Source organism: Pundamilia nyererei, unplaced genomic scaffold (assembly GCF_000239375.1).
Source record: "Pundamilia nyererei isolate P.nyererei 1_Seehausen unplaced genomic scaffold, PunNye1.0 scaffold00098, whole genome shotgun sequence".
In the NCBI taxonomy this organism is placed as follows: domain Eukaryota; kingdom Metazoa; phylum Chordata; class Actinopteri; order Cichliformes; family Cichlidae; genus Pundamilia; species Pundamilia nyererei.
The window spans coordinates 1,376,583-1,391,755 of record NW_005187499.1 but is presented as its reverse complement, the minus strand read 5'-3'; the positions used below and the strand labels follow the sequence as shown (position 1 = coordinate 1,391,755).

Below are 15,173 nucleotides of genomic sequence, written 5' to 3'. Positions count from 1 at the left end.
CCTAAAAAAATAAAAAATAAAATAAAAAAACCCTTCTTATTCATCTAAATTCAGTGCAGCTTGTAGAAGAAATATAACAAATAGAAAGATGTTTCAAGGCTTATCTTGTGATAAGCCTTGAAACATCTTTCTATTTGTTATATTTCTTAATTCAACAGGGCTTTCACCTTTATACTGTGCTGTGTTCCTGTTCATTAATGCATGTTTGCAAGTGAGTTGTTTATTCACCTGGCCTCAGTGCATCTCCTACAATCAAAATGTAAAATATTTACCTTCATTCATTCAGGAGTCAGACTAAAGCACTTTTTGAAGCACTTTTTACGCTGGGAAGTAGTAGAGACTGAGTTTATTTATTATCATAAACTGCTTGAGATGTACAATCACAAGGAGTCCCAACATTAGTTACTGTATGACAAAACACAGTTGACAGAGTAAGTAAGGATGGCTACAGTTGCTACAAGTATCTCTACACCAATAAACACACAGATGACGCAAGAAGAGATACAAACTGAAAATTCAGAAAATGACAACTCAGAGGCAGAAGTTCAAGTTGTATCAGCAGTATAATGCAGTTGTTTCTGTCCTTGACGCAGTATAATGCAGTTGTTTCTGTCCTTGACGCAGTTTCCATTTCAGCATAGCGTTCTTATCATTTAGTATGATGCCAGGTCTCTCTTGGAAATGACATTTTTAATCTCAGTGAGATTTTTTTACCTGGATAAATAAAGGACTAATAAAAAAAATAGTATAATAATAATAAAAGTAACAGCCATTCCTCCAATCCTTAAACGCTGTGGCCGCTCCACCATTTTCCACCTCCCAGCATACACAGCATTCCATAGAGGTCTGGGAACTTGCTGGAGCTTTGGGAGGGGAATGTTTTCCTATTCTTGTCTGATAAAAGATCCTAGGTGCTCAATGGTTCTTCATCTTTGTTATAATTATTGTTTCATGATAATCCAAATTATTTTAGTTGTGAAAGGCCTAGACTTCTGGCAGGCCAGTTCAGCACCCAGACTCTCCGACTCTGAAGCCATGCTGTTTTAATGGGTGCTGTATGGGGTTTAGCATTGTTTTGCTGAAGTATCCAAAGCCTTCGCTTAAAAAAAAAAAAAAAAAGTAATTTGGATGAGAACGTGTTGCTCTAACACCTGCATATAACTTTCAGCATTAATAGTGGCTATCCAGATGTGCAGGCTGCCTATCCTACAGGCTCTAATGCAGCGGTCTTAACCTTTGTTGCCCCGTGGACCGGTTTATGTCCGACAACATTGTCATGGACCGGCCTTTAATGTGTCACGGATAAATACAACAAAATAAAACCAGTACCGGTACCAAGAAAAAGAAGATTAACAATAAAAACGATAAAAAAAACAAACAAACAATAAAAAACCTGAAAACCATAAATTTCACACCCACCTCAACTCTCGCGGCCCGGTAAAATTCGACCAGTCCGTGGCCCGGGGATTGGGGACCGCTGCTCTAATGTACGTCCATACCATTAGAGATTCAGGTTATTAAACTGAATACTGATAACAAGACAGATTGTCCCCGTCGTCCAGAGGATGTGGCCTCTGTTTCAAATTTTAATTCATCTGACCACAGAACAGTTTTCCGGTTTTTCTTCAGTCCATTTTAGATGACCTTTGACCCAGCGAAGATAGCAGTGTCTCAGGATCATGTTCACATATGGCTTCTTCTTTGCATGTTAGAGCTTTAACCTGTGTTTGTGGGTGGCACTGTGAACTATGTTCACAAACAATGAAGCGAAAGTGTTCCTGAGCCCATGCAGTGATTTCAGTCATCATGTTTGTTTGCTTGTTTATTAAATGCAGTGCCACCTGAGGGTGCAGAGATCATGAACATTCAATACTGATTTTTTGGCATTACCTCTTGCACACCAAGATTTCTCCAGATTACCCAAATCCTTTGATGCAGACATGTATGCTAATGATGAGATATTTTAAAGTCCTCACAATCAAGGGAATTAGAGAAAGGGGCATAAAATTTATACTTTACTGTACTGGAATAAGTGTACCTTAAAGACACTTAATAGATCACAGTAATTAGAGTGATATTTAATTACCCACTGATAGAACCTTTCTCATATGACATGAGATCATGTGAGCATTTTCTTTTGTGGCATATGTCTGTAAAGCGATGTGTATTTGTGGTCCTTTAAATCGTTATTATCTCTGGGCCAAAGTCTCCATTCCATTAAGATAAGAGAGGTCAGGCCCTCTTCAGGTATGTATATGCCTGTGTGTGTTTTTATTGTACCGGTTGCTTCTCACTGATTGTCGTCAGACAAGGTTTTCTCTGCTATCTGCATTTCTATATTTAGCACTAATTTTACCTGTTGTCTTGGCAGGAGATTTGCTCCTATTGATGATATGTTTCTGTGTTTTTGCAGCAGTCTCCTTCCACTCAAACTAGTGTGCAACAGCAGACGATATAATTTAAATGCCACAATACAGAAATAATAAATCACGTTGTGTGCTTCACAAATCCCATATCTTCTCATTCCCAATGCCATTGCCTTATTGTGAGAATCCCTTTTTTTTTTTTCTGCAGTCCACAAGTAATGCATAGTTTGCTGGCTCGATTTACTGGATGCTGAACAAAGGCCCAAGCATAGTTACCGCTGTTTTGAGTACCCTCACAATGTCTTAGTTGTGAGGAACAGACTGCCTGCTATGACAAAACGGAGCTTGTGGAGCTCCAATCATTCTGCTGCATATTGACTTTATTGAAAGTAAACACGGCCGATTTGCAAAAATATGATGCATTCTAAACAATAATAATGGGTGCTGTTTTGTCTTAAATCCACTGCGTTGTATGTCGTGTCTCACAGTGCTACAGTGTAGATGTGTACAAATCAAGTACAGGTTGTGTGACTGTTTCACGCAGGAGGCTGGTGGTGCATCTGTCTGGTAAATAAAGGAAAGTAATTCATGAGCTCTTCTTGCGTGGATCCACCTTAGCTCTTTTATTTGCTGAAGCGATGGCTCAGCAAAAATGTAATTACAACAAACTATCTGTCATTTGTGAACCTCGTTCCTTCCAATTCTTTGACTCAGCAGGCCGTTTTATCCCCAGATCAATGGGGCCCCAACAAAAAAAGAAAACTGCCTATGCATAGTGTTTAATGTGTAACTATCCAGGGCCATCGTGGCTTTTTCCCCCCACCTTGATAAACAGCATAATTCTAATGCAGCATTTAGGATAAGTGGATTAACTTTGAAATATATTAACTACATTTTCTTTTGCTTTGTGAGTTTGATGGAATTAACTTGAAAGCAAAGAGCAAACCCTGAGCCTTGACTTTTGAACCCTCTTTATTATTACTCACTTGTTATTTTGCCATGACCTCTGTCATAAGTCGTCTGTCACTTTTATGAACTTATTTAAATTTAAAGATATGGAAAGTCAAGAGGTCATAAATCAAGGCAAGGAGAGGCCCAGAGTGTCGGGTTTTGTTTGAGAAGGATTTTGTCCCAACTCAAAGCTTTAAGGCAAACTATATATTGCACAGTTTCAGGCAGCCTCCTACACTTTTACATTTGGGAATTCACAATGAAATCCAGATTCTTTTTCTTATATTGTTAATCATGTTAGCTATCTTAGTTTCATGTATTAGCATGCATTTGTTTTCAACATAAAAGTAGTGCATGTACTTGGGCACAAGTGTGAAAATCTTAGATGTTTCTCTAATCTTTGCAAAAAAAGAAACGTTGGACTTCATCCTCTGACAGCAAAAATGCTGAGGTATTTTATTCTGGACTGGAGAGACGGGCTGACACTGCTACTCACCAGGGTCTTGTAGTTGCCGTCGCTGAAAGGTGTCCATCCTCAGCTTCTACCTCTATTAACTACTTATTAATTTACTCATGTTTTCATTGATTAAAGAATCAATCAGAAGAAGTCTACTTTATTCATAGTTTCTTAATTATCCCCATTACAATCTACTCACGCAAGAATATGAACACAAACAAAAACTCTATTAGAACTGAAAAGTAGCCTTGTAAAAAATCGAATAAGACTTTTAATTTTGTAAGTACTCGCCCAGGAGTTTGACCCAAATGCAGAGCTGAGCAGGAGGATGCTTCTGAGGGTCTGTTTGGGGCCCAGCGTTGAAGACCGAGCAGTTCAGGAGGCTGGCCCGCAGGTTGGCAGCGGCATCAGAGGGACCTCTCCAGAGGTGGCCAGAAGTGGTGACTGAGGTGTTCTGGGGGCTATATCACCACTTCTGGCCAGGTGGCCAGTGATGGAGACGAAGACCCTCTAAAGGCTGGCATTTAAGAATGAGGGTGCCCCCCTCATGGCAGGATACTAACAACAGAGGCAGGGACCATCTGAAGTCCAGTAGTGGTCAAAGAGACCTTCTGGAGGCCAAACAGATGATCAGCAGTGGAGTCGGAGACCTTCAGATGAAACTCAACAAAGGAGACTGTCAGGTGGATGAGCTGGAAGCTGCTCACAAAAGAGTCATCCTGGCTAAATCTTAGGCTGTTCAGACTCGGGGTCAAACAACACAAGTCCCTTGGGCTCAGATTCTGAAAGCTGGGGCTGCACAGTGCACGCCGTCTCCTCTGGCTGGGATTGTGCAGGGCACACAGTCTGCACTGGCTCGGGATCTGGCAGCTCCTGCTCAGGCTTCGGATACACCAGAGGCTCGGGACAAATGAAAGTCACCAGCTGAGGCACAGTCTCGGAGGCATCCTGCACAGACTCTGGATTATCCACATAATCTGGAGTAGCACAAACTACCCAGTTAGTCTGGATCTGAACATCTTGTTTCTTTTGGGCGGTGAATGCAGAAAACCATTATCCATGGAGCCTGGCTACCTAACAGAAGAACTCCTCTAATGTAAACAGGTTGTGTCTGCTGGGGCTGTGCCTGGTCAGACCATACTGTCACTGTCTGTAGGTCCTGAAGACTGTGAAGTTGAGGACCCAAAATGCAGGCTGGTTTCTACAAAAGGGAAACCGTTTATTTGATAGAGGCCAAAATGCAAAATATAAAATGATTTTAAGAAATTAAGTATAAACAAAACTATAACTTGGAACAAAGCTCAATTGCAAAACTAGGAAAACCTGAGAATGTAAACCTTGAGAAATCAACCAGGAACCATGTACTGGAAACCGACAAACAAACTAAGAGCTGTTGATCTGTATGGCCATGCATACAGATCAGTTTGAATGGTACTGAAACAGCTTTTACAGATAATTCTGTGCCAGAAATGATCTTTTTATGTTTTATAAAGTTGACCCCTTTTTATTCTGCAGGCTTTTGATTCTTTTGCTCTTTATAGTAACTTCCTATGCATTTCTTCATACAACATCTCAGTACTGTAGACTCGGATTGTGATATGTCGAACTCTTAGAGAGTGTTCTTTATTTGGACTCGATGTTGTGATGCATCCTGCAAACAACTCCTGACCCGTTTAATTTATGAAGAAATAACTAAACAATAGCACTCACCTGCTCACGAAATGGCTTTTCAGTCAACTTTCCAATTACTTTTGGAGTGCTGTAATTCCTAAACCCTCCCTTTTAATTTGGTCAAATTAAAAATGTCAGTCTGCACAATAAGCTCATATTCATCATTATAACTGATTTATTTTATTTTTTTTAATATTCCTTAAATTTTGTAGATGTCCAAGTAATTTTACATACAAAGGTGGAAGAAATGAGAGGTAACCAGAGGCTGAGGAGCTCATTCTTACCGGGTTTATCATTAATGCTGTGTAAGCTGTCGGCTCTGAAAATACTTTGCATCATCCTTGGCTTTTTGTGGTGTAGTCGGGGCACGTATTAGTGTTCAGTCTGCAGCCTGTCTTTTTACTAAGGGAAATGTTTAAATTCTCTAAAGAGCCAACGTCGTCCAAACCAAAAACGTTTTGTTTTTTTATCTTCAAGATTCACCTCCTGAGCCCGTCTTGCCAAGCTCATTGGTTATGGATATTTCTGCTTTTTTTCCCCTCACAAGCAACTTAGTGGTGAATGGGGCAGGGAATAACATAATTCTCATTCTCAGTTAATCCATTAATCTGCTCCTCTGTGGAAAGTAATATAAAGTTCAAAACCAGAAAACACTTCATTTAAAAAAAGTTCTCACATTTACAATAATCAGACGGTTTTTGGCATTTTTTTTTTATTGATAAGATTACTTCATGTTAGGGACAAGGCGGTACCGTGGGACATTATGCAGTCTGTGCTTGGAAGCTACTTACCTCACAAGGGCCAACAGACACGTCAGGTTTCAGAGTAAGTTGGACGTAACCTCTTGCTGACACGCCTCCCTGGATTGCCCAATAGGCTTGGCTCAACTCTTACCTTATGTACATACATTACCCAGCCAGTGAGAAGGAGCCAGAGCACGGTGATTTGATCAAAGACTTCAGCCTTTGTGTCAGTGAGTTTCTCACGGCCGAGCTGCTAGCCCTTTTCCTCACGTACAAGGTTGTGTTTTGGTTGTGTGGTTTTTCTCTATTCAGACATCATATTGTGGATGGTAAGGATCAGTTTTTAACCTCGTTTTGTTTCTTCCCATCTTTTTATCAGTGTGCATCATGATGCGTATGATGGTTGACCCCAGGGGGAGGCATTTTTTTTCCAGTCCCTGTAGGCTCCCGTGTATGTGACATGTGTACATGTGTGGGGGATTTTTTTTTTTTTTTTTTTAATGCCTGTAACAGTAAAGAGTGGCTATATTTGGCCACCTTTTCTCTCCTTTTTTCACGAGCGCTTTTAGTATACTGAAGTTTTTTTTTTTATTCCCTGAGCCAAATAAAGGGAGACATACTTCAGATTTGAGGGATGTCTAGTTTATATCTGTTTGTGTTTTGGACTGTTGGAGAAATATAAGCTGCTGGGAAGACTGGCTTTTTCAGGTTTGGTAGACCAAATCAGTAATTAATTCATGAGCAGAAACAGCTGCAGATGAATCTGTAGCTGTAGTATTTATAGGTGTATATCTATTATAAACTACTGTTGATGTTGTTTGCTCTGAACATGCGTGCAGGGATGCAGTGAAAGGTAAGTGCCCAGATGCACATTTCAGAAACTTTTCAATCCAAAGTATTTTCGGCCACTTTTCTTCCAGATCCAGGCTGAGTGTTCTTTTCCCAGTCTGGCTTCCATACAGCAGTAGTCAGTGGGCAGTCTAAACGTTTCCCTAACAGTTAATCTCTTTACACAAAAGGGCACTTTGTTATGGCAGCTGCTTTGCTAAAAAAAAAAAAAAAAAAGCAAATCTGTCACTACATGTTTTCTGAATTGTTTGCCTGCATCCTCACTAACTGACGCTTTACCAGTTACATTCCCACCTTTTCTTTAACTCTCACCATAAACAGTTGATGTGTGGTTTTAAAAATTTTGACCTCAGAGCAGGTCATGTACTAAGACTGACAAGCTGTTTTGAACATGGCCAAAGGGGACAAGAAACTAAAAAAAAGTGTTGCTTTGCCTCCCCCCCTATTCCCCACTTACCCTACCCCTTTCTCCCCCCCAACTCCTGTTCTCCCTCCACCCCTCTCTGCCTGTCACGTGTTCTTTTCACAGCATAGAAAAGTTTCTGGATTAGGGCAGAATTAGCACAAAGCAGCGACGCCACTTCAGCTACACTTGCAAGCAGCACAGAAGAAGGGGGGACAGAGACGGAGAGAGCGACGCGACGGGGGTGAAGACGCTCCAGCGAACCTCGACCACCTCAGAAAACTCCAAACTTTGCTGGGCGAGAGGCAGACGAGTCCATCCCAGACACAGGGAGAGAGAGAGAGTGCGCGCGCGCGAGAGAGAGAGAGAGGCAGGGGATCTTTGCCGACGAGGTCCTGAAGGATGGAAGAGAAGCAGTTTGCTGGGATCCTGGTAAGTTTCATTTTTGTTCAGTAAACACGTGTGCGCACACTCGTGTTTTTTTAAAAGCAGTAACATGCGGATGCAAACACATCTCAGCTGTAGGCCGCTGGTGGGATGCAGCTGCTGGACCACCAGTTGAGTCACCCTCTGGCTCCCCTTTGGAGGCCAGGTGGTTTGGCTTCATTTCACTAGGGGATCATTCACAGGACTCTAACCTGTTATGTGTTCAAAAGTAGGCTGTTGTGCTCATACTTTCCTACTTTTTCTCCCGTTTTTATGTTGAAATTTGTAACCTGGGATTAGGATTCACAGGTTTTTCGCTGAGTAAAAAAAAAAACGGCCGCAGTTTCCCCACCAGGGTGATTATCCTGTCGGTGTTTATGTGCAGGAGACGGAGCTGTCACCCCCTGCTGTTCACAATGGCACTGCTTAACTACACATTAGCAACTAAACACGGTCCCAAAAGCCCCCAAAGTTCATTTGCAGGCATAGAAGCTCTCCTCTCAGCACACTCTCACCAGCTATCTGATCTCTGCAAGAGCTGAAAACAGTAAAAGTGGATTCACTTTTTTTTGTTTTGTTTTGTTTTTGGAGAGGAGGTGGCTGCTGATAAAACATGAGGCCAAGAGGTAAATGTGTCAGTGTCAGGCCTACACTGTTGGGGAAGCTTTAAATAGAGGTTTGGCGTCATTGGCAGTCCGGTCACCTCTCCTTCCGTCTCTCTCTCTCTCTCTCTCTCTGGCTTTCTCCCTTTAGTCCGTCTTGAGACGGCGATAACTGAGCTCCAACTTTCATCTGACATTCTTGCCTGTTTGAAGCCTTGCTTTCCTCCCCGCTGACATTTTTTTCTCTCTCTGTCTCTCTCACTGCCGCATCCTTTTAAGATGTATATCCCCGCTAAAATGCAAACACACCGTCTGAAGTTAAGAGGGCGCCGTTATCAGCGTCTCTCCCGCACAAACATTTGAAGGTGCTTGGAGGATGGAGATATAATTTTGTATTTTTTTTGGCTTTCAAAAATTGTTTGTTTGTGTTGGAGAGTTTACAGCTCAGTGACAGATAGCCAGTCAGTTGTTTGATTGCTTTGGCACTGCCGGGTATTTGTGGGGGGGGAAGAAAACCAAAAAGTTCTGTGTGTTTGGCTGTAGCTCAACAGGAGATTTTTAAATGATTGTGTCAAGAGGTAGATGTGAATACTCTTGGCTACATGTGCCTGCATTTAACTGAGATGTAAGTGGCACTCTGTGGCCACTAGGAAGTTACAGACCTCACGCACACAGCAGGCAAGTATAGAGGAAACAACTGAAGTATCAATCAAGTGTTTCTGTAGTTACTCCTCGCAGCCAGCAGCGGTTTGAAGGCTAATAATAATAAAGTAAAGTGAATGGATCAATTCAGGATATTGTACTGTTTCAGTGCAGGCTTTAGCTATTCATCTCACCTGAGAGAAGTTAAAATTCTATCATTTGTAATCTTTAAACTGAATTTTGTCGACCCAAAGCGTTTGAAGCCATTCTGCTGCACTGCTCAGTGAGTGCTTTACTGAAACTGCTTCTTTATGATGATTTAACACATTGAAAAGCGTAATGGAGGCACAGAGCTGCAGGTAGATCGTAGGCCACCTGCAGCAGTGATGGCAGACAGCAGCTAACACACACACACACACACACACACACACACACACACACACACACACACACACACACACACACACACACACACACACAGTTTCTCATGGCTGGGATTGTTGTCTTCAGCATTTGTGGACAGTGATGCCAATTGTGTCTTAGAGATGGCAACAACAGATAAGTGTGTGTGTATCTTGCTCTCCCATCGCCAACTGTCACTTGTGTTTTTTCCCTCCCTCCCTCTCCTTGAGCTCTTTTTTTTTTCCCGTCTCTCCGTGTTAGACAATGTTCTCATCCAGAAGATGATTTTGAATTTATGCAGTTATTTATCATGTGACTCAGTCTATTCATCTTTGCCTCTATTCAGAGGGCGGAAATGGTCTTTCCTCCTTCATTGTTTGATTCCACTCAGCAATACCCGTTTTTGAATTGTCTGGTTAAATTTATTTATGCAGGTCCAGGTGGTTGGTGGATGGACCAGTCACCGTAAATCTCAGGACACACAAGGCGCTCGCTTCCTGCTACTGCTTGGCTCGGCTGGTAGCCTTCTGCCGGGACTCTTTCTGTTTCAAACTTTACTCCCTTGCTCTTTCACAGTGGTGAAAAGGGAGCCCCGTCTCCTCAATCTTCCTGCGTTGTCTTTGACTGCCCTGGAAGTTACCACTTCCACTGAGCGGATGAGCAGATGGTGCCCTGGCACAAGGTTTTGCCGCATGGATAGCTGTCTCTTTGTCTTTACTCCTTAAAGCGTCTGCTGTTAAGATGTATGTATGTGGATGTGAGAGTAGGGAGGGGAAGAAGGAGGAGTTGGACTGAGGTTTTGCTTATATTTTCTGCTGGGCACTGTATTGATATGTCTGGCCGTGCTGGGCCAGAGCTGGCCCTCCATCACCATCAAGGCCAAAGGAGGAGGAAAAGGTCAGCGAGGACTGGCTCCTGATCAGAGTTTAATGTTGGCAAGCCTTTAAGAGTTTGCTTGTTACTTTTCATCTATAATTGCTGAGACATTTGGACTTGGGAGGGATTATCAGTGATTCTAAGTTCAGTTTCTCAAATCCTGAAATTCTTACATGATAAGAATTTGTGTTTCCCTCAAAACTGAAACTTTCTGGCACTCTGTGATAAGATGATGTTAAGTGCTTAATGTGAAATTGTTTGTTGCAGCAGATTCTTGAAGCTACAATGTGCTCTCAATGCAATTGTCAAGAGAATTTTTTTTTTTAAATGCTCTTTTTTATCATGTTTAGTTAAAGTTATGAAGTAACCAAAAACTACAGAACATAAAGGAGTGATTTCCAGGTTACAACAATGCCCTCCACGTTTGTGCATTTAAGGATGCACATGCACAGGTGCAAACGAGGGGTTTTACCTTCTGACAAAACTTAAAACAGAAAAATAAGGCAATGAAAAACTGCATGAAATTAGATGCAATGCTACCCCGAATCATACAAGACATATTTCTTTGTATATGTAACTAATGTGTTTGAATGCTGCTAATTTGCAACATTTTATAGACTGTAATGTGTCCAAGGACAGAAGGTCCTTGGAACAAGTAATTTCCTGATCCACTGCATTCTTTACACAGATTTATACTGCCAGTAATGTAAAAAGTTGGCCTATACAGTTATATACGCATACATACATTTGGCATGTACAGTTACTCATTTAATCAGCCATGCAACAAAAGTTATGTCACTTTATTATACAGGAATGTGTTTTTCTCTGTGCCCCCTGAGGTGTGTGTGTGTGTGTGTGTGTGTGTGTGTGTGTGTGTGTGTGTGTGTGAGAGAGAGTCTGTTTCTCACTATGTTTGTGCGCGCGCCATTTCCCAGGGGTTGTGAGGCTAATGTGTGCTATAGGCTGTGAAGTGGAAACTAAATGGAAAGAAATAGTGGGACCCACAGCCACAACCTCCCTGAGGTCAGGATACACACAAACACACACGCATGCCTCCACGCACACACGAGGCACTGACACAGTTTAGAATACCACATAAACATATTTTAGATATGTGAGCAAGCGCTCAGATATGAAACTCGTTACCACCACCTGGATAAATACAGATGCACACCCACAAACAATCTGGGTATTTGTACATACTGACACACGCAGAACAAAACTCACACATCCAGTCTTTATGGCTCTCCTCTGTGTGTGGAGTAAAGGCCGACCAGGCTGTGACTTTTGGTCTGAAAGTAATAAATGCAAGCCCAGAGGATATATTTGGGACTTAGCAGGGATGTGCTGAGCCTTTTAAAGAAGTGTTTCTTTTTTTTCCTGGCACATCACTTTGTTAATAGCCCTGCTTCATGTGCCTGAGCCTGTGAATGTTGCTAAATGTTGTTTTTTCTTGTAGTTTCCGCCCCATGGAGCTGCCTTTTGTGAGTACAATGTTGACCATGTGCGCCGCATACTCCTCATACACTTATTACAGGTGAAACAACCTCTCTCCTTCTTTTTCTCCACTTATGTAAGAAACATATTGAGTTGCCAGTCAGCCGGTTTAGTTAACAGCAGTGCTCAGCAACCGTGTTGACTGCCTTTGGGGCGAAGGGCCAACAAACAGATGTGAACTAAGAGAGACTGATCTCTGAAGGCAGGTCGGGGTGGAGGAGAAGTCAGACATAATTTCTGTTTTTGATTTCACTCCACCCTCCAACTGATCGGCTGAATGAGGACTGGGAGGGAAAAAAATAAATACAAGCATCCGCACGGGTCACAGGCGGCGCCCAGATTCAGCTGCTGTGGCGAACATACAATTGAGCAACAAGGGCCGCAAATGCCAAACACGTCCACTGCTGGGCACTCTTGAAAAGGTAACCCACCACCAACCAACCTCCTATGTATGTTCACACACACATAGCAGAGAGGGGGAAAAAGGGGACTCCATTGTGTTTCAGAGCTTTTTAGATTTCGTTTGGAAAAAACCACTCAGGCTGAAAATTTCGTATTCTGATTTTCTTCCTCTCCACTTCTTCCACTTTTTCTTTCTGCTCCTTCAATAGGTCCCACTCCCTCCCACTGCACAAAAGGGACGAGCAAGTTAAAAAGCAGGGACTTAACACTTTTTTCCATTTTTATCCTCTGTAGTCAGTGAAATTATGGACAGGTTTGTGACATTGTGTCTGCACAGCAGAGCCCCTAAATTTCCCCCCTTTTTCTTTGAGCGTTATTATCACTTTCTGCAGTTTCCATCAAAACCTTTTTTTCCAAGGCCTTTTCACAACCATATTTAGGTAATTTGTTGCGCTTGAACCCAACCTGACCCCCCAAGGGGGGTCTTTTCTGCATGGCCCTCTAATGCGTGGTTCCACCCCTCTGCACTTTTCTTCATTTCTTTGTTTCCCCCTCTCTTTCCCCCTTTTCATGGGATGGAATCTATAGTATCATTGGGTGCATTCCATCACTGCCATCTGTGTTAGCCATGATGTCAACAGTGGGATGGATGGTGGATGGATGGTTTGTATTGTCAACATATAGAAAGTACCGTATAAAGATTTAAAATATCACATATTTTAACATATCAGACATATCAGTGCAAAGATATAAAATGTCCCTTTTGACCTCTGACCGCTACCTGAAGGTCAACAGAATGATTTGAAGGTCAAAGTGATAATAATGCCATGTAGAGCTTTTTAAAACTATGTTTCTTTTTTCTTTTGTTTCTATTGACAACATATATTGATACAGCGAATGATATATGGGGACGCTAAATATCCCGTCACTTCAGCCCTCTGACCTCTTCAAGGTCAAATAAGGTCAAACCTTCATAAAATGTCTTTTACCTTAAAAACTATGTTTAAAATTCTAATGCCTTTTGTTTGGATTGGCAACATTAACGAAATGATAATGTATAGGAGGTATTCTGAATATCCCGTTATAGTTTGAATCCAAATATCATGTCACATCTGACCCTAAAATCTGTTACATCAATAAAGAAAGTATTATTAAGAGAAAGAGTCTAGTCAGTCTGATATCCTGTAGTATAATAATAAATAAATAATAAATAAATGCTCAATTTACTCATATGCAGTTATTTACAAATCAATACCTATTATTCATTATCTGTTCATACATAATGTTGTGTAATTATCATCTGTCATGCTGCTGTTATCCGTTTTTTTGTTTGTTTGTTTTTTACTGCACAAAATACAATACTGTTCCCTTAAAAGTAAATGCTGAAGCACTCCGAGAAGATTGCGCTCTCGGAGTGCTTCTTGCTTAGTATCTGTATCAGGTTGTCCTAATGGCTCCCTGAAAAGTCTTAAATGGATACAAAATGCTGCACAGAGAGTACTAATGAGGACTAGAGAGAGGGAGAGAGACAGGTCCTTTTTCTCCCATACTTGCCTCTCTTATTGGCTCCCCGTTAAATCAAGAATTGACTTTAAAATCCTTCTCCTTGCATACAAAGTCCTGAATGAACAGCTCCCAGTTTAGCTTTAGGAGTCAGACACCATCTTTGCCTTTAAGATTAGGCTTAATCAGTCCTTTTTGGTAAGGCTTTTTAGTTGAAGCTTGATCACTTGACCCTAAATCATCTCGAAGTTATACTGCAATAGGCTCTGAAGGAACATTCTCTTCTCCTGCACTTCCCTCTCATTCCTCCAAATATGTTCATCTTCCACTACTACATGTTATCAAACAGCAGATGAATCCTGTCTGAACCTACTTGCTTGTGCTGGAGGTTTCTTCCTGTTAAAAGGGGGTTCTTCGTTGCGCTTGCTCATAGGGGACTGTCAAATCAATAGGGTTCTCTCTCTAATATTTTGCAGTATTAAATAGAGCAGTGAAACAGAACAAAAAGCAAATGAACAATACATTACAACAAGGCCAAAGCTTATTTTAAAGCATAATGAATAACAGGAGGGCTATTGTTGTCGCTCAAACCACAGGTGCTCATAGAAGGGTAGTCAAGGTGGCTTTAATCTCTAATGCTCTAATCTTCAAGTCATTTCTGAAAGATTTGTGTTGCTTATAGACTCAGAGTAGAATATGTAGTTGGTGTACAGTGTGCATACGCTTTTGCCATAAAGAAACATGTTTGCCTTTTTTGTTCGAGTGGCTGTCTTCGAAGACGTTTTTTTAGCGAGTGAAGATGTCACGTCTCTTCCTGGCCGTTTGCCGCTCTTCCTCTCTCGCCACATTTTAAGCGCGACAGTGACTTTTGCCACGTGAGGCCAACTTCACTCACATGTTTCGCACTTTCATCCCCAGCAATGGTCCCATATGTTTGTCAAAATGTTTATGTTGTGTGCTTTTTCCGGCCCGATTTGTTCCCGTGCCTTCTCTCCAATGAGCCCCGCGCTCCCCCGGGGTCCGAGCTAAAGCCTCACGCTATTTATACAGACCGAACAGCTGGGGCCCTCCCAGCCAAAGCAGAGAGATGAGGGGTCAGGGGGATGGGTGGAGAATTTATCATGGAAACTTCAGGTTAAACCAACCGTTGGAAATGTCTCTCTGTTCCCTCTTTCTTTTTCTTTTTTTTTTTTAACTCTCTCTTCCTTTCCTTCATTTGTGTTTCTCTCCTGGGTTCTCAGGTGCTGGCTAAGCCAGTTTGTGTTCAGGTCAGCTGGATGGCTGGACAAACATCACTCACTAATACCCTATTCCATTTCCCATCTCCCTTCTATGTTTTCTTTATCTCCCCGCTTGACTTTTGTTTTTTTTCTTTTTCTCCAC

The 15,173-nt window shown here is 41.8% G+C and overlaps 1 protein-coding gene across 1 annotated transcript in view; it reads left to right on the top strand.

The window, feature by feature from the left end:
- slc6a9 (solute carrier family 6 member 9) overlaps positions 1-15,173 on the top strand; it is a 73,505-nt gene that overhangs the window by 7,238 nt on the left and 51,094 nt on the right. Inside the window, exon 2 of the mRNA XM_005740247.2 lies at positions 7,567-7,872. Within this exon, the coding sequence (XP_005740304.1) occupies positions 7,843-7,872 (30 nt within the window). The 5' untranslated portion in view covers positions 7,567-7,842. The remainder of the gene's footprint in view (positions 1-7,566; positions 7,873-15,173) is intronic.